Source organism: Gymnodraco acuticeps, unplaced genomic scaffold, assembly GCF_902827175.1.
Source record: "Gymnodraco acuticeps unplaced genomic scaffold, fGymAcu1.1, whole genome shotgun sequence".
NCBI lineage: Eukaryota > Metazoa > Chordata > Actinopteri > Perciformes > Bathydraconidae > Gymnodraco > Gymnodraco acuticeps.
The window spans coordinates 238076-258513 of NW_022990963.1; the positions used below are offsets into that span (position 1 = coordinate 238076).

At 41.9% G+C, this 20438-nt stretch overlaps 1 protein-coding gene across 2 annotated transcripts in view; it reads right to left on the bottom strand.

Annotated features, from left to right (window-relative positions):
• LOC117558791 (solute carrier family 66 member 2) overlaps nt 1-20438 on the bottom strand; it is a 53391-nt gene that overhangs the window by 26393 nt on the left and 6560 nt on the right. The window contains exon 3 of one of the 2 annotated variants that reach the window (XM_034235182.1): nt 18098-18148. The exons of the other annotated variant lie outside the window; for it this stretch is intronic. Within the exon in view, the coding sequence (XP_034091073.1) occupies nt 18098-18148 (51 nt within the window). The remainder of the gene's footprint in view (nt 1-18097; nt 18149-20438) is intronic. 2 annotated transcript variants of the gene reach the window in all.

Below are 20438 nucleotides of genomic sequence, written 5' to 3' on the forward strand. Positions count from 1 at the left end.
ATATTGAGTAAGAACATGTTTTTATGAACCACACAGCTTCTGGTCTTCCAAGACCCGACCGGACAAAAAGACGAGGTGCAGGCACGAGACATACTACCAATACAAATACATTGCTTTTAAAATCGTTCTGTGTGACATAAATTTCGTGACTATAACACGAAATGCCGTGAGACTGGGTTGCTATAATGGTAGCTGGTTAATAATAATAATGTTGGGCTAACATCCTGTACAACAGTGGTTCTCAAATGGGGGTACACGGACCCCTAGGGGTACGTTGGAGTACTGCAGGGGGTACGTGAGATTTATTTTATGTTAATGAAAAAAAAAAATTGATAAATATACCAATTTTAGGAAAAGTAAGGAAGTTTGAGCAGTTTGGGTTTTATATTCATAGACTGGTGTTACACATATTTCAAAAGGCGAAGTGTAATAACTGCAGTTTGCCTCGCTGTCAGAATGACAAAGATCCTCAGTGAAGCACAAGCCCATGTTTCTCACTACATTGTAAGTACAACTTATTCAAAAGATCAGTTCAATGTCGTCTCAGTGTTATTGCATGATGTTCAAATTGGTTTCCCATGAATTTAGTGATGGATTGTAAACATTTGAAATGTAGCATTTAAGTGTTTCTCAGTTACAAGGTTGTTGTTTTAATAAATCAGACACCGATGGTGCAGCGCTGTGCTGTACCTCTTTATATAGGCTTTTTTCCCCTAACAAATAGTTTTGCGCTGATCAGGGGGTACTTGGCTGAATTTATTTTTCAAAGGGGGTACATTATTGAAAAAAGTTTGAGAATCACTGCTGTACAATACAAGTTGAGTATTATGTACATGTTTTTCTTTAGGGATTCAGTAGAGTTAAGTCTCAACATTGTAACTCATATTTGACATCATAACAGCTCAATCATCTGGAGACCTTTTAATGAATTTAAATAAATGATAACTTATTCTAATCGCAATGCTTGAGGACATAATTGCAAAGACTGCATATGCATGAGCAACTTTTTATCTACCAGATATCCTTTTTAGTTTTTAAAATAAAACATAACTTCCCCCCCCTCTCTGCTGTCATTGTGTGGGAGGAAGGGGAGGAGGAAAGGGTCAAATTCAGTCTGTCGAATTTTAGGTTCACCAGAGATTACATGTCAATTGAGGCATCTCTGATGTACACACACTCTATGGTTCTCTCACACATCACCTACTGTTTAACTACCTGGTCACATGCCAGTACAACAACATTAAAACCACTGGAGTCATTGTACAAACAAACACTCAAAATACTGGACAAAAGATCGGTTTTTTCGCATCACTGCCCAATACTCAAAAAATCCAACTTGCTAAACTGCGAAAACCTCATTAAACAAATGCTTGCCTCTCTGTCCCCAGAGTCAGAACTAAACATGGAGAAGCAGCGTTCAGTTATTATGCTCCAAATATCTGGAACAAACTCCCAGAAACCTGCAGGTCCGCTGCAACTCTGACTACTTTTAAATCCAGGCTGAAGACTTTTCTTTTTGCCGCTGCTTTTAATTGAACTATTCATATCTTAAACTGCACTGTAACTTTTATCCATGTACTTTTTCTTTTAATGTTTATTTTATTAGCTTTTCTTTTTAATGACTGATTTTAAATGCCATTTTCTTAATGTATTTCATTTTTTGTAAAGCACTTTGAATTGCCTTGTGTTGAAAGGTGCTATATAAATAAACTTGCCTTGCCTTTTTTACAAGATTGTCAACGGCCTTACCTCACCTCCTCTTAGACAGTTTATTAACATACGCACAACTAGGGTAACAAGAGGTGCAGCGAGAGGAGATTGCATTATTCCACTCAGAAAAAGTTCTTTCAGTCAGTCTTCATTTTCTGTTAAAGCTGCTCAGCGATGGAACTCAATCCCACCTCCAATCAGACACCAGACCACATTCACTTTATTTAAATCAAAACTCAAAATATACTTAGTGAGGAATCAGCTCTGCCAACACTGACCCAATCTCCTGCTCCTTACAACCCACTGCCTGTGTGTTCTTTTGTTTTGTTTTATTTGTTTTGTTTTAATGTTCTGTATTTTAAATTGTTTTATTTAAGTATCCCAGTAATGTCTGTTGCATGTTTTAAATGTCTTGTATTTACTTGTTTAAAATGAAATGTGTTTTAGGTTGACTTTTCAAATCTGTCCAGGGACTACAGATGAAAAATAGCCTCTTGGCTAACTCTGGCACGTTTACAGAAATGTTCATTAATCACAAGCACTGTCCCTGTTAAACAAATGAATAAATAAAAAATATAAAAGAAACTGCATGATATTCCCTCTTTTGGTGAAATTAAAGATTTATATATTTTCCATTTTGCAACTTAATTTTGTGGCTGGGGATTCTGCGGAAGAACAGAACAACTTTTCTTACAAGCGCTTTTGTCTCTAACAAAAAGGGCAACATTGTGATTATGACATGTCTTTAAATTATTTGTGCAGTCGTCGTCTCCTGGCTCATGTTTTAGTGATTACTCTGCTGTGCTGTCAACAACCCTAATCCTGCAGACTGGGAAGATGCACGAAAAAAAACCCTTACTCCAATTCTGAGCAGTGGACACAATATGTTGCATTGAAAACTGGACACTAACGGCCCGTCCACACTACAGCTTCGACAGCTTCAAAAACGGTTTCCAACGCGTCTGCCCTCACTTTGAATGGGGTGACGTCACTTTTCGCCGAACTGCATTGTGGGAAGCAGAGCGGAGCTTTCCTGGCGTTTCAGGCTGCAAAAGTTGAGCAATGTTCAACTTTTGAAGCTTCTGAAGCTTTCGGTGGAAGCGTCAGCCAATCAAATCATATGCCAGTACAAGCTCTAGCCAATCAAACCGCTGCTTGTGTGTCAGGGGCGGGAGATTCATGTGATTGGTTGTTGGTCGAGCTTCAGACACACCTAGCTCCAAGATTTTTTTGAAGCTGTAGTGTGGACGGGCCGTAAGGGAAGTTTATCCCTGTACTGTACCTCAGCCGTTTTGCTGTGCAACGCCACAGTAATTTAGAGCTAAGGCAAAACATAAAACCTTTTAAAAGCCCAGAAAAGAAAGCTTAAAGAACGGTGAGTACTAAATGTGTCAGTTCAAAAGCACCACTGAATGAATGTAAAGACTTACCCACATTTGACCCACTTGTAATGTGTGATTGTTGTTTAATTGCTCGATTTTGACTATATTTAATTGTTATCCTTTTCTTTACTACTTCTGTAAAGCGACTTTGAGCACCTGTAAAAGCGCTTACAAAATACATGTATTATTATTTTTTGAGTGAAGACTGCTAATTTTATATATTTTTTGTTGTGCCTTTTTTTATTGTGTGTATGCATGTATATTAGGGATGGGAATTTGAAAGCAAATGTATATTCGAATATTCAACAAAAAAAAACGGTTAACCGATTAACCGAAATGTAAATATCCTATAAAAAAAAAAGAAATGTGGGAAAAATGTTTACAAAAAAAACCAAACATGTTTAATACATGTTCAAATAAGTATAGAAACCAAGTCGAATTCGTCAAATGTATTGAACTGGTGATCACAGTTTGAACAGTTGACTGTTTTAACTTGGTTTTTAAATGAAAGAGGGATCAAACACGAACAACGGGTTAGGGTAACGTAACCCGTGACAACAGAGATCAACCTATAACAGGGCCTATGCACAGAATGCAGCTATTCAATACTCTAGTTTAAGAATATGAGCATGTCTACTCAGGGGAGAGGCGGGTGCGGAGGCGATTCACAATCAGGCCAGCTGTAGAGGAGACCCTCTCAGCTGGAATGTGGGCATAAGATGAGGTTTGAGTCTGCGTGGGCTGCGTGTAGGGAGGGGCAGCAGCCATATCGTTAGCTACAACTCGCTAGATCTGATGGATTTGGACATAAACGCGAGTGAAGTATAACCGGACGCGAGAGAGAGGGATCAGCACTTGCAGCTCTGCCCGCTGTGAGGGACCGTGAGCGGAGCAAAACACACCTTTAGACCTAACACACTTAGCTATGGCACTGTCGCATACATTGAATTATTCCATTTGATAATATCTAATCAACTTAGGCACCCTCCCAAAAAAAAAAACTAATTTTCGAATATCTGAATAATTTCGAATAATCATTCCCATCCCTAATGTGTATATATACACATATTTCTATATATTTGTATTCTTTTGGACGGTGAGAAATGTTGATACAACACACACAGAAATTGATGATAAAGTTGACTTTGACTAATGTAGGTACATTGCAGCAGAATTTGTAAATAAGTTTACGAACACATTTTCTTTTTGAATGCCACTGTTTGTCTGTGTGGGAACAGGCTGTAACAAACAATGGACTCCCTGTGGTGGAAAAACATCTTGAGCAGCACAGCTTGTTTAAATTCCCACAGAGTTTTGGTACGTGTTGTGTAGGAAGACACAGGTCAGACGTTGCAATCGCTTGTTTACCAACTGCACGCTTCGGTGCCCCACAAAAAGTCTACAGGTGTAGTTGAAATAATGGCTCACTGTCACTCAAAAAACACCCGTGGGAGAAGCACTAGTTTCCTGTCTGTCAAATAACTGATTCCTAAAATACTGATGCTGGTTTATAAAGCATTGAATGGTTTTTAGGGCCCAAATGCATTTCTATGGGCTTCTGTTTCTGATTATCCTGGTCATGTGATGTCTGATATTTGTAAAACAGGGCAGAGAATTTATATTTTATCCCGAGAAACGTTCAAATATATAAAAAAATGCAAAAGCCAAAATACATTTCTGATCTCCTGCTACATTATGAACCATCCAGATCTCTCAGGTCTGCTTTCTGTCTCCAGAGTCAGAACTAAAACATGGAGAAGTTCAGTTATTATGCCCCAAATATCTGGAACAAACTACAAGAAACCTGCAACTCTTACTACTTTTAAAATAAATAAACTTGCCTTTGCTATTATCAGGGTATATGCAGGAATCCTGAAGTCAGATGTAATACCTTTTAAGACCTTTTCTAAAGACCCTTTCCGTACATTTTAAGACCTCATCGCCACTTGGAGTTCTAACCGGTTACCTTGGCGACACACTTTACCTCACATTGACTGTATACAGTATCGATTGTCCTTCCTCCTTATCTTCCAACCATTTGGACGCAGACTTGCATTTCCCCATAACGATGTTGCTTAGCAACCGGCGTAAACGGACCTTCGTGCGCTATCAAGCAGTGAGCGTGCGATGTCCTGTTCAGATGACGTCATATCCGACGGGATGCCATAAATAAACTACACAGAATCACACTACACACCTACGCAATGACTACATTCAAGCAGACTGTAGAATACAACCTCTTTGGACCATTTATATACTTATTGAAAACAAGCTACAACATTTAATACCTTGGGAAATGCCGTTTAATACTTTTTAGTCGCCTTCATTTTCGCTAAATTGACTTATCAACTTTTAATACTTGTTAAGACCCCGCGGACACCCGGATAATGATTTCTAACAGCGCGAGAACCTACCGAAGATTTCAACTGGCTTTATTTTCTGGAATTTGGACAGGGAGCTTTTTCACAATGAATAATGGGTTGTCGTTGCAAGGCCAAAGCACAGCAACTTTCCTGCACCTCCACCACAACTTAAGTCTCTTTAGGGGCAAAGTTAGGCCTCCACCTGTCCTGAGGGAGAGCAACAGGACAAAGTGATTTATTCTAAGCTGACAAACCCAACAAAGCTGGAGGTACAAAACCCCCATAGGACCAGAATGAGCAATGAGCCAAAAAACAATAGAAAGAAATGGAAATCTCTTGTATTGCTGCCTCTGTGATATCGTTAGGCCGACATCTCTTCAGTCATTGTGACAAGTTTACTGTAAATTACATTCAATTAATTTCAAACTGTTGTATTTCAGAAGGAAAATTAAATTCTTCCCAATTCATTGTTTTAAAGCGCCACAGCTCTATGCTAAGATCCACTATCGTTAAATTAAGAATGAAACGAGATGAATACATTTAAATCTTTCTGTACAATAACCGCTATTTGACTGTAAGGGAGCCAGGAAGGGACAATTTAGTGAATTTCGCAACTACAATACTTCGCTTTGATAAATAACAATTGTTATGATGCAGTAAAGTCACCCTTATAGAGTCACATTTTATTTACCAGTTCTATAGATGTGTCTTCAATATTTTAGTTATTTTCCTGGTGACCAAGTGAACCTAAAAGTACATGAAATAAAAAATCAAATACGATACATTTGTCAAATCAAGCCATTTTTGTGTTTAACGTTAAAGTAATTGAACGTTTTTTGAGATTTCACCAACGTTTTTTCAAGGGAGAGCAAAGGTAGACGCTCAAATGGAAGTACATTTTTCGTATTCCTTACCAGGTAGATGTGCTGGTAGAAATGCAAATATTTCAGAATATTTAAAGCTCAAAAAGGAGGAAAGCGGATGTGGTAGTGACAGATAGAGCTGGGGGAAAATGAAATTCTTCCCGTTTGAAACCACAAAGTATTCACAGAAGATTTTCAATCACGGAGCAGAGTCCCATTTGATGGCTCGCTTGTTGACGTAAAATAATTTAAATGCTGATGGAGAAAAATCCAATCGGGGTTTAATTTAAATCGGGTCTTCAAGTCTAGCACACGAAAGATAAAATCCCTTCTGTTGCCGTCAGAACTTTTTCAACAAATATATTATCTTACATTTTCTCCTTCCTAACTATCTCCACCTGCAAGCATTTCTGATCCCGACACAGCCAAATCATATTTTAAATCCAGCTAGCAGTCGTGTCTCCCATCTCAAAACTACCCATCCTACATTAGAGAACAAACTGTACAGTTGAGGTAGAAGCACCACAGGGATCCGCTGAACTTCACTTACATGATGTTAGCTCAGATACCAAATGACACAGTATAAAAAGCACCATGTCTCTCCACCTGGTGCCATATCTACGGTAACAAAAAGCCATGACAGGAAGTTCTATTAAAAGTCAGCTGCACTTTGTCTCCCTTCCCGAATGCAGACGTCCCGCTGCTTGATGGAAGTGCATGTGGCGATAATGATGCTGTGAGAACGAATATGTACTGTGATAGAGAACATAAAGGGAACAGGCTGAACAATAAGAGAAACTTACAGGTTGAGAATGTGCCCTGCTGACGATATTACACTATGGTGAGTCACTTCAGAACAGATAGGGACAATGTGAAGCTGTGGATGTATAATGTTAGCTCTCTTTAAAGAGGATACATAATGCTAATTTTCAGGTATATCAGTGAGTAGAGTCTCTACTTTAAAGAGTCCTCTCCTGCTGATGTTCAGGTGTATATCAGTATGTAGTGTCTCTACTTTAAAGAGTCCTCTCCTGCTGATGTTCAGGTGTATATCAGTATGTAGTGTCTCTACTTTAAAGAGTCCTCTCCTGCTGATGTTCAGGTGTATATCAGTGTGGCTCTACTTTAAAGAGTCCTCTCCTGCTGATGTTCAGGTATATATCAGTGTGTCTCTACTTTAAAGAGTCCTCTCCTGCTGATGTTCAGGTGTATATCAGTATGTAGTGTCTCTACTTTAAAGAGTCCTCTCCTGCTGATGTTCAGGTGTATATCAATATGTAGTGTCTCTACTTTAAAGAGTCCTCTCCTGCTGATGTTCAGGTGTATATCAGTATGTAGTGTCTCTACTTTAAAGAGTCCTCTCCTGCTGATGTTCAGGTGTATATCAGTATGTAGTGTCTCTACTTGAAAGAGTCCTCTCCTGCTGATGATCAGGTGTATATCAGTGTGTAGTGCCTCTACTTTAAAGAGTCCTCTCCTGCTGATGTTCAGGTGTATATCAGTATGTAGTGTCTCTACTTTAAAGAGTCCTCTCCTGCTGATGTTCAGGTGTATATCAGTATGTAGTGTCTCTACTTTAAAGAGTCCTCTCCTGCTGATGTTCAGGTGTATATCAGTATGTAGTGTCTCTACTTTAAAGAGTCCTCTCCTGCTGATGTTCAGGTGTATATCAGTATGTAGTGTCTCTACTTTAAAGAGTCCTCTCCTGCTCATGTTCAGGTGTATATCAGTATGTAGTGTCTCTACTTTAAAGAGTCCTCTCCTGCTGATGTTCAGGTGTATATCAGTAGTGTCTCTACTTTAAAGAGTCCTCTCCTGCTGATGTTCAGGTGTATATCAGTATGTAGTGTCTCTACTTTAAAGAGTCCTCTCCTGCTGATGTTCAGGTGTATATCAGTATGTAGTGTCTCTACTTTAAAGAGTCCTCTCCTGCAGATGTCCAGGTGTATATCAGTATGTAGTGTCTCTACTTTAAAGAGTCCTCTCCTGCTGATGTTCAGGTGTATATCAGTATGTAGTGTCTCTACTTTAAAGAGTCCTCTCCTGCTGATGTTCAGGTGTATATCAGTATGTAGTGTCTCTACTTTAAAGAGTCCTCTCCTGCTGATGTTCAGGTGTATATCAGTATGTAGTGTCTCTACTTTAAAGAGTCCTCTCCTGCTCATGTTCAGGTGTATATCAGTATGTAGTGTATTTGAGTAATGCACTCGTCTGTATTTCCATTTCAATAAGGTTTTGAGTAATTGTGCTGCCCTGGCAGAGCTGAGATCACAGAACAAGGCGTAATGTTTATCTACTGACACTTGACAGAGTTTAATAATCAATGACCATTCATAGAGGCGCCGCAAAACCAGCGTCAACATCCAGGCAAAACAGACATAACTGTGCTCTAAAGAAAAGCTAATATCCTGTTTTCCTCTCAGGGTGAGTCACAGAATTGTTGGTAAAAACAAATTCTACTTTCCTGCAAATGATGCAACAAAAGGGAACAATAGGAATCCAATACCAGGAAATCGAGAGTGCATTAGTGAGTCCCAAGAGGAGAGTTTGTAATACATTATGACTTGCTGAGTGTACTTCCTCACACCATACAATTACTGTTTCATACTGTCATCTAGTGTCCATACCAGGAACTACAGCCCTTTATTCACCAACACTGTGTCCTACTTCCATAGTGCATACTTATTGTTTACAGAGTCAGGGAAGAAATAACATAATTTCCAGTTTTATCCAAACACCTGCATCGATTAAACTGTTGTTATTTAGAGTAACAACATCACTTAAACAAAAAAACGCTATGTTTCAGGGTTTTTGCAGTTGTGCCTACATTTGTGCATTGCATTGTGGGATATATCCATTAGCAGCATTCGTGCGTCAAGTTTTTTTCGATTAAGTGTTTCTTTTTTCGATCATCGTGATGTCTAATATTTGTAAAACAGGGCAGATAATTTCAAATGTATCCCCGAAAGCTTCAAAAATATTAATAATGCAAGGAATGAAATACGTTTAATTCAATAATTCTTACAAAACAATCAAATTATTGGTGGATTAAACAACCTCTCTCCTGTTTAAACTGCAGCTGTTTCCGCATGATACACCCAGCAAGATTTACTGACATACCCATTACATAAAGGGGCATTGTGTTGAAACCTAGTGTCGTTCACATTTTAAAAAGCTGGTTAGAAGACAACATGAACTGTCACAAGTCAGCCATTAAGGCAGGGGTGTCAAACTCAATTTCATCACGGGCCACATCAGCGTTTTGGTTGCACTCAAAAGGGCCGGTTGTAACTTTAAGACTATATGAAAATACATATGTAAATATTTAATATAAAACGTATTATATGACATGATTGCCTCTGCATTGGATCATTATCTGATAGGGTAATAACTTCATAATTAACTACGTCTGAAAGCAGAAGTCTAGGGCAAATCATTGGAAGTCTCTTCAGTGAGAATGTCACAAAATTATTTCTTTTTTTAAGCCAAATTCTGGGAAAAAATTGAAAATGTAAAAAAAGTGAAATCATATTTGAGATGCATTGTGGGACATGTAGTTTATGGGCAACGTGCTTCTTTAAATCGGCATGTAACCGTATAATAAACACATTATATTCTTTCAGAGCTCTTGTGGGGCCGCATTAAATGAAGTTGCGGGCCGGATTTGGCCCCCGGGCCTTGAGTTTGACACCCCTTCTCTAGAGATATCAATCATCATTTCACACTGCAAAGACTAAAAGCATAGCGTTAGAAGATGTCATTAAAATGCTTCAAAAACAGGTTAGTTGAAGTTAAATCCATGAGAACTAGAAACGTGTCTACATGCAGTCAGAATAACGAGCTTCTGATTTGTTCCATAGCTGGAATTTCATATCAATTATAGATTCAAGCACAAGCAACACATGCAAATATGAAGTCCACACATGTTTTCTTAATGAAGGCTGATCTTTCAGGTTATACCATGCTTATATTATGGCCATTGTGGGTAAAAAAAACTATACATATTACAAAGAAAACGTTGATATTAAAGTATCGAAAATGACTAGAAAATGTGTTCAATTATAGGAAAAAAGGGAACGTTTTTCTCTCAAATGTCCACTTTTATAATCTAAAGGTTATCTGTGAATGTTACCAAATTGTTAACCATTTATCAAAGATTTAATAGACTTATATATGAAAAATTAACAAAATGGGAAAACAAATTCTCTAAATTGTAAAAATAATAGTTTTCTCTTTGCATTAAGTTTTAATCTCTGAATATTACCAAATGTATCACCATTATTAAGTTGTATTGATTAAGTGGCCAAATATAGAGGGGAAAACTAAATGTTGGGCGTGAATTACATTCCTCTTAAATGTATAAATGAAATCTCTTAATCTCTCAACATTTTCCAATTTTCTTTCCTGGAAATAAAAAAATAAAATCGAATAATCTTTGAAATTCTCAAGTTTTTGTCTTTTCATTTTACCCATCTCTCTAAAAAATAATAAATCCACAATGGCCCTGTAATGCTGTTATACTTTTGCACTGATGGTGTGAAATGTAACATGCATTGAAATCATCGCAGCATAAAAGGAAGGAGCGTAAATATTCTCTGTGACAGAAAACATGGATGAAGCAGCGGGACTACATGCGTGTGAATTAATGGAGTTAGTCATCATGCTAGTGCTCATCATGCTAATGTTGCTAGTGCTCATCGTGCTAATGCTCATCGTGCTAATGCTCATCGTGCTAATGCTCATCGTGCTAACGCTCATCGTGCTAACGCTCATCGTGCTAAGGCTCATCGTGCTAACGCTCATCATGCTAGCGCTCATCATGCTAAAGCTCATCATGCTAACGCTCATCATGCTAACGCTCATCATGCTAAAGCTCATCATGCTAGTGCTCATCATGCTAGTGCTCATCATGCTAAAGCTCATCATGCTAGTGCTCATCATGCTAGTGCTCATCATGCTAATGCTCATCATGCTAGTGCTCATCATGCTAATGCTCATCATGATAAAGCCCTCATGCTAATGCTCGTCATGCTAGTGCTCATCATGCTAATGCTCATCATGCTAGTGCTCATCATGCTAACGCTCATCATGCTAACGCTCATCATGCTAACGCTCATCATGCTAGTGCTCATCATGCTAACGCTCATCATGCTAACGCTCATCATGCTAGTGCTCATCATGCTAGTGCTCATCATGCTAGTGCTCATCATGAAGCTCATTGTCAAGCCCGTGGGTATATTTGCAGTCTCCCCGCTTGAAAGAGATGGTTCAGTCCATAGGAGGTTTTAACTGGGTTTCACTCGTACAATGACCACAACTTTGTTTCTTTTGAAACCCAGTTAAAACCTCCTATGGACTGTACCATCCCTTTCAAGCGGGGAAACTGCAAATATACCCAAGGGCTTGACAGTAAAAAACCGGCCGCTTCTCCAGCTTTTTATGGCTGCACCAGTGCTGCTTCTTCGACGTTTATTCTGCTGGTTCGTTGCTGCTGCTGGACGCACGCTCTTTAGTTTGTCCCTCTCCAGCTTTGATTACTCCCTTCTTTAAGGTGCGTTGCTTTTAAAAGGTGCAGCGACGCTGATTAGCAATTAGAGACTGATTTCAGACAGCTGCCACTCTGTCAATCAGCCCGACTTTTTAACCCCTTGATCTCCTGTGAGGATTTTTCAAGTTGACTTCACACCTCCCACTCGACTTTCCAGTGGAGACACCTGGGAGGTCGCATGTTACAAAGGTAAACTTGGGTCAGACGCTTTGTTCTGCTCTTCAGCGGGAAGCAAGACGACCAGTCGCCTGACGTCTCTGTGAAGAACTGTCGCTGGGATCTCCTCTTTGAGTTTTTTTCGATCTTTGGAGATTTGCTTTTGCTGTGGTAGGCCTTGTGACAGGAACAGGGTAGCTTGGGAATGTTCTGACGTTGACATCCCTCACAATTCCTTTGCTGTCTGAGTTGACACTGACCACTCTTGCAATCCTGAACTGACCCCTCAGGGCGTTTTGGTCTGCAATCCAGACGATGTCTCCGACTGCGACATTTCTCTTGGCTGTATGCCACTTGTTCCTTACGAATAGATTAGGGCCAGCGAGTTGACTCCAGTGCCTCCAGAACTTGTTCACTTGCGCTTGCATTTCTTTAAGCCTTTTGTAGGGATAGTCACTGAAGTCCAATGTTCTGACATCTCCACTCTGCAATGCTCGTCCGAGCAGGAGACAGTTAGGAGTGATGAACTGAATGCTGTCTTCTCGGCTCTGTGTTCTGGCGTCAATTGGTCTTTCATTCGTAAGATTCGCTGCTATGTAGAGAGTTGTTTGGAATTCACTCCAACTTAGCCCCGACTCTCCTCCCAGACTCTGCAGTGCTCTCTTGATGATGCGCACAGCAGCTTCTGCAGCACCGTTCCGGGGTGGAGAATCGGCAGGATGAATTTTCCATGTCCATTCTGTTCCATTCTTGGCAGCTCTCTCTTCTAGTGTAGCTTTGTCAAGATTGGTAAGGAATCTGTACTGTTCTTCTAGGACTGGCTTAGCCCCTACGAAGTTAGTACCTGGATCTGACCAGATCTTCTTTGGATGACCTCGTAGTGCTGTGAACCTCTGGTAGGCGAACAGGAAACTTTCAGTGGATTGAGAGTTCACCAGCTCTGTGTGAATAGCTCTGGAAGCCATGCAACAAAACACAACTCCCCAAACCTTCAGTGACACTCTTTTCTTGACATCATCCTTGACTTGGTACGGTCCGAAGAGGTCTACTGTTGTGTATTCAAAGGGGGCAGCTGGTTCTGCCCTCTCTGGAGGTAGATCACCCATTATTTGCTGGCATCTTTTTGCTTTAGTTTTTCTGCAGAGCATGCAGTTTTTGATCACTTTCTGAGCAATCCTCCGACCCTTCACGACCCATGCTCTTCTGCTCATCTTGAGCAAGGTTTCCGGCCACTCCATCGTGGTTCTCCTCATGGGCTTCTCGTGCTAACAGCGTTGATACCCAGGCTTCATACGACAAGATAGGGACAGCAACTTTATCTTCATTGAAGATCTGCACGCGACCCCCACAGACCAACAAGCCAGTCTCTTGGTCTCTGTACACCACTAGCCTGTCTGTGGTTGTACTTGGGAAGGATGCACCTTGCTGTGCCGCAAGAAAGATGTCTCTTAGGGCATCTTCTCTCTCTTTCACTGAGATGACTTGCGAAGATGCCACTGCCTCCCACTTTGGACTGTTTGCAGTTTGCCGTTTCCCTCTAATGAACTTCTTTGCTGCTCTCCAAATCCAAGCAACTGTCTTGACGAGTCGATTTAGGTTGCTGAACCGCTTGACATTCACAAGGTTTAGGACAGCTGATCCTGCTGGTGGCCTTTTTGGGTGTGTTTGGGTTTGTTGCTGATCTAGCTTTAGCTCTGATGGGTTTTGTGTGTTGGCATCGTTTGGATCTGATGGCACTTGTGCCTTGGCTCTGGTTAGTGCTGCAACAAACGCTTTCTTTTGCAGTCTGTTGACACTGTCTCTGGCAGCTGTCACCAAATCTTTGGCAGATTTCATTGGCCAGTCATCCACTGGAAACTTCAAGAACGTTGGTCCGTTCTGCCATTCTGAACTTTCATCCAGGTCTTGAGGACTGGCCCCTCTGGTTATGATGTCAGCAATATTAAGAGGACCAGGAACCCACCACCAATCTTGGATCGCTGTTGTGTTCTGGATCTCTCCGATTCTGTTTGCGAAGAAGGTCTGATAACCATAGCTCTCTCTCTGGATTGCACCGAGGACTGTTTGGCTATCAATCACATGGAACCACTTTCCAACCTGGATCTTGCTGTGCTGCTCGAAGTATGTTTTGAGACGTGAGGCAAACACTGCTCCGCATATCTCTGCCTTAACAGCATCACCTTTGTGGTCTAAAGGAGTTAGTTTCGCCTTGGACTCCACCAGAGTGACAAATGGGCCTTGGTCGGTGTTCCACCGGAGGTACATCACAGCACCGTAAGCATGCTCGCTTCCATCGGAGAATGTTATTGCCCAAGGTTTTCCAATGAAGCTTGGAGGCGTTATGGCCCTGGTGAATGTAACCTGCCCGAGTTGCACATACTCTTCGAAGAGTCGGATTGCATCTTCTCTGAGGCTGTCTGACAATGCTGTATCCCAGGTGTCTTTGACAGGGCAGTTGTCGCTCTTTGCCTCCTGGAATGCTCTCCGCACAAGGATGGCACCCTTCTGCTTGGCAGGAGTTACCAGACCAACTGGATCATACAACCCTGAGACTTGACTCAGGAGGTTCCTTCTTGTCAAAGGGTTTGGGGTTTGCGCTCTTACTTGGTCTAGTAGAAGGTCTTGGCCAAGTCGCATCTTCTTCTTTCTCTTTGAGAAGTTAATGGATGCCATTACATGGATCTTGTCTTCTTCCACAAGGTAGCCTAGACCAAGCGCTTTGTTATCTTCATCCCTCATTTGATTCGGGAGGACCATGTTATTAACTTTGGTCTTCATTGGTTTGTTGTTGTTCCCCTTCCTCCCACTTTGGCCTGAGAAGACCCAAGGCTTCAACAGGAAACCTCCAGCTTTCAGGATTTGCTCCACGTTTGCTGTGATGGTTTTCAGCTTCTCGAAGTCGTTGTGAGACGTGAGGATGTCATCAACGTAGCTATCATTTTGTAGTACCCCTCGCTCCTCTTCAAGGTGGGCGAAAGGAGGTAGGTTGGCTGTTTCTCGCATTGCGAGCTGTGCGATGCATCCTGCAGGCTTGTCACCAATATTGCCTCTGGTGATTGCGTACTCCTCCAACTCTTTGTCCTCAGAATCCCGCCAGAGGAACCTGTGGAGGTGCATCTCTCTATCTTCCAACCATACAGAATTGTACATTTTCCTGATGTCCCCTAAGGCAGCGTTGGTTCCCCCTCTGAACCTCAGGAGGACAGCACGTATCTGGTTAAGGACATCTGGCCCTTTTCATCAGCAAGTCGTTCATGCTGGTGCCTCTGAACTTTTGACTGCTGTTCCAGACGAGCCTTACTGGGGTTGTTGTAGAGTGTGGGTTTGGTGCAATAAGGTGACTCACGAACCATACTGGTCCTTTCCAGGTCATGATCTGCTCTTTAGTCAACTTGATTGCAGCTCCTCTGTCGATCATGTCATGCACTTGAGCTTTGTAGGCAGACTTCCACTCTGGTGCTTTGGCTAGCTGCTTCTCTGTTCTTAGGAATGTTGCTTCAACTGCACCTCTGTTGTTCGGCAGTGAGGCCGGATCCTCTAGCCAGGGATACTTTGCATGCCAATGTGGTTCTCTGCTGTGATCATCGCTCATGACATAGGTGAGTCCATCCTTTACCACCTCAAGCTCCCTTTCCTCTGCAAGGGTCATTTCTTTACCACCGGGCTGGCAGTTTCCACACCGGCAGCCTCCACATCTGGGCTTGCATGCTGCGCCAATGCTGTCCCATTGCCACCATTTCAGGAAACTCTCTTTGCTGGTCGAAACAGTTGATCCCTGTATTTCAGCTGCTTCTTTGCTTGAGGGGTTTTGTTCTGGAATGGGGTTAGTGAGCTCTTCATATTTCACAGCTGCTGCTCTCATTGATCTCGCAAAGTGCATCTTTGACATGTGGGCTGACACTTCAACCTCCTCAAACAGTCTGGGGTGGGTTCCTCCAACTGTTTTCCCGAGTGGTCCGTCCCACAGTACGAGGTCTCCCACGACTCTGATCCTCTGAGGAGCTAACTGGCCTTCTCTGTGGCTAATGAGAAGCTCGACTTCTTTGGGCCTCACAAGCTCATCAAGAGGTACGTCTGGGAAGAATGGCTGCAGTTGCTGAGGTGTCACACTTTTGTGGACGTCTGCAATGTTGTCAAGCCCATAGCAAACCAATTGATGTGCTCTCAGTGTGCCCTTGGGGGTGGATACACGGATTTTGAGGAGATAGCGCTTTGTCTTTACTTGAATCTTCATTCCGCCAACTCCATGTACAACGAGCATGATCTCTTCACTCTTGAGATCCAGGTGGCTCGCCGCTCTGTGAGTGATGTAATTTGTGTCAGATGCTAAGTCGATGAGTGTTCCGACTTTCTGTCCGGCGTTAGCTGTGACGACGAGTAGCATCATGATCACTGGAAGCTCTTGTTGGTCATTTGAGGTTTTGAAGACTCTGGAGGCAACATTTGAGAAAACCTCCCTACACTGCTTTGCTAGGTCTGGTGGGAGTTTTTGATGAAATCTTCTTGACCCTCTGTGTACTTCTTTTTGCCTTTATCCTTTTCAGATCTGTCACCAGACCTCTTTGACACAGATTTGGGACAGAGGTAGTAGTGATGCTCAGCCTCTCCATCTCTGCAGTCCTCATTTCTGCATAGAAAGCCAGGTTTGCAGGATGACTGGTCGTCGTGAACCTCAAGGCATCTTGTTCACGCACCCAACTTCTTTACTGAAGCCTTCCTTTCTGCTGCACTCAGAGCCCTGAACTGCTTGCAGAAGTAGAGCTTCCTCTTGTGTTTGACATCGCCGCAGACTACACAGCCTTGGTCATCAGCTGACTTTGTAGACTTGGTTCTGGCACTTTTCTGCTCAATTCTGGTGTCTTTCCAACTCGGCTTACTTGGTTTACTTGGCTCCTCATCTCGTAGCTGCTCGAGCTCCTCATAGATAGTCTCTTGCTGCTTGAGAAACTCCAAGAGATAATCAAACCTTTTATCTGGCCTCACACCATTTGTTGGATCGGCTACATATACAAGCCACTCTTTTTTGAGAGACTCAGGGAGTTTACTCTCTATCGATTTTGTTACGAGAGGATTCTTTATGGCGCCTGTGTCTCCGAGGTCACTCAGGTCCCAGAGTGCTTTCTCCACGGCTTGAATCAACTCGACAATTTTCCTTGGTTGGCTACTTCTGACAGATGGCATCTTCTGAAGGTCTTCCACTATTTCAATGGCATTAGCCATTCGATTGCCATAGCGGTTCTCCAAGACACGGAGAATGTCATCTGCGGTGTTATAAGTAGTGAGGTGAAAGTCTTTCTTGATCCTGTCATCGAGACTGTCTAGCAACTGTATCTTTTTCACTTCTTTGGAGCCTGTTGGTTCTCCCTGTTTTTGGAGCGACTCCCAGTCTCTTCTCCACCTGTGAAAATCACGCTTGTAGCGAGAGAATCTGGGGAGAGCTGTGGGTTTTAGCCTAATGGTTGGGGTAAAGATGGGATGACTGGCAGTACTTGTTGATCCCATCTTTACCCCAACCATTAGGCTAAAACCCACTCGTACAATGACCACAACTTTGTTTCTTTTGAAACCCAGTTAAAACCTCCTATGGACTGTACCATCCCTTTCAAGCGGGGAAACTGCAAATATACCCAAGGGCTTGACAGTAAAAAACCGGCCGCTTCTCCAGCTTGTTATGGCTGCACCAGTGCTGCTTCTTCGACGTTTATTCTGCTGGTTCGTTGCTGCTGCTGGACGCACGCTCTTTAGTTTGTCCCTCTCCAGCTTTGATTACTGCCCTCTTTCAGGTGCGTTGCTTTTAAAGGTGCAGCGACGCTGATTAGCAATTAGAGACTGATTTCAGACAGCTGCCACTCTGTCAATCAGCCCGACATTTTAACCCCTTGATCTCCTGTGAGGATTTTTCAAGTTGACTTCACACTCATGCTAAAGCTCATCATGCTAATGCTCATCATGCTAATGCTCATCATGCTAATGCTCATCATGCTAATGCTCATCATGCTAATGTTGGACACACAGATGGAGGGAGATGAACTACAGCTGATGTTTCATGGCAGACACAGTCAAATCTGTACATACCCACAAAAAGCCTCTTAGGGATTCTGATCTCCTCGTCCTTGCTGTCTGAAGCTACAGACAACAAATAAAGGAAATAAAACAAAAAGAGGGAAAGAGGGAAAGAGGGAAAGAGAAAGAAGAACCGTCTTCATTTTGTCAGCCAGAGGTGACCCGTGATGTGAATTGGGAGAAAAATTCAGATTATTTTGTCTAATATTGCGATACAGGAGGGATCGATCATTTTTGCAACATTAGCATTGAAACATTTATTTAAATGATCATGCTGAGATTTTTTTAAGAGCAACTGTACTAAATAAATATGTTTGTCTAAGTCTGTACGTGAGATTTGACAAATATTTAGCTTCCAGAGATTTAAATAACGACTAAGAAGCTCGACAGTAAGTTCAACTAACGCCAAAAGAATCATTTTTTTAAGTTTTAAGGACCAGCTAAGTAGTTTTGGGGTGGTATAATTTATCATGTTTAATAAAAAACAGACAGGAAGTAAACACTAGAGGGAACAGCAGAAGAAGACAGGCAGGAAGTAAACACTAGAGGGAACAGCAGAAGAAGACAGGAAGCAAACACTAAAGGGAACAGCAGAAGAAGAAGACAGATAGGAAGTAAACACTAAAGGGAACAGAAGAAGACAGATAGGAAGTAAACACTAAAGGGAAAAGTAGAAGAAGACAGGCAGGAAGTAAACACTAGAGGGAACAGCAGAAGAAGACAGACAGGAAGCAAACACTAAAGGGAACAGCAGAAGAAGACAGGAAGCAAACACTAAAGAGAACAGCAGAAGAAGACAGATAGGAAGTGAACACTAAAGGGAACAGCAGAAGAAGACAGGAAGCAAACACTAAAGGGAACAGACGAAGAAGACAGATAGGAAGTAAACACTAGAGGGAGCAGCAGAAGAAGACAGACAGGAAGTGAACACTAAAGGGAACAGCAGAAGAAGACAGACAGGAAGCAAACACTAAAGGGAACAGAAGAAGACAGATAGGAAGTGAACACTAAAGGGAAAAGCAGAAGAAGACAGGCAGGAAGTAAACACTAGAGGGAACAGCAGAAGAAGACAGACAGGAAGTAAACACTAGAGGGAACAGCAGAAGAAGACAGACAGGAAGTGAACACTAAAGGGAACAGCAGAAGAAGACAGGAAGTAAACACTAAAGGGAACAGCAGAAGAAGACAGACAGTAAACACTAAAGGGAACAGCAGAAGAAGACAGAAAGGAAGTAAACACTAAAGGGAACAGCGGAAGAAGACAGACAGTAAACACTAAAGGGAACAGCAGAAGAAGACAGACAGTAAACACTAAAGGGAACGGCAGAAGAAGACAGACAGTAAACACTAAAGGGAACAGCAGAAGAAGACAGACAGGAAGCTAACACTAAAGGGAACAGCAGAAGAAGACAGACAGGAAGTAAACACTAAAGGGAACAGACGAAGAAGACAGATAGGAAGTGAACACTAAAGGGAACAGCAGAAGAAGACAGGAAGCAAACACTAAAGAGAACAGCAGAAGAAGACAGACAGGAAGTGAACACTAAAGGGAACAGAAGAAGAAGACAGGAAGTAAACACGAAAGGGAACAGCAGAAGAAGACAGACAAGAAGCAAACACTAAAGGGAACAGCAGAAGAAGACAGACAGGAAGTGAACACTAAAGGGAACAACAGAAGAAGACAGACAGGAAGTAAACACTAAAGGGAACAGCAGAAGAAGACAGACAGGAAGTAAACACTAAAGGGAACAGCAGAAGAAGACAGACAGAGAGGAAGTAAACACTAAAGGGAACAGCAGAAGAAGACAGGAAGTAAACACTAAAGGGAACAGCAGAAGAAGACAGGAAGTAAACACTAAAGGGAACAGCAGAAGAAGACAGACAGGAAGTAAACACTAAAGGGAACAACAGAAGAAGACAGACAGGAAGTAAACACTAAAGGGAACAGCAGAAGAAGACAGACAGAGAGGAAGTAAACACTAAAGGGAACAGCAGCAGAAGAAGACAGACAGAGAGGAAGTAAACACTAAAGCGAACAACAGAAGAAGACAGACAGAGAGGAAGTAAACACTAAAGGGAACAGCAGAAGAAGACAGATAGGAAGTGAACACTAAAGGGAACAGCAGAAGAAGACAGGAAGTAAACACTAAAGGGAACAACAGAAGAAGACAGACAGGAAGTGAACACTTAAGAGAACAGCAGAAGAAGACAGAAAGGAAGTAAACACTTAAGGGAACAACATAAGAAAACAGACAGGAAGTAAACACTAAAGGGAACAGCAGAAGAAGACAGGAAGTAAATACTAAAGGGAACAGCAGAAGAAGAAGACAGATAGGAAGTGAACACTAAAGGG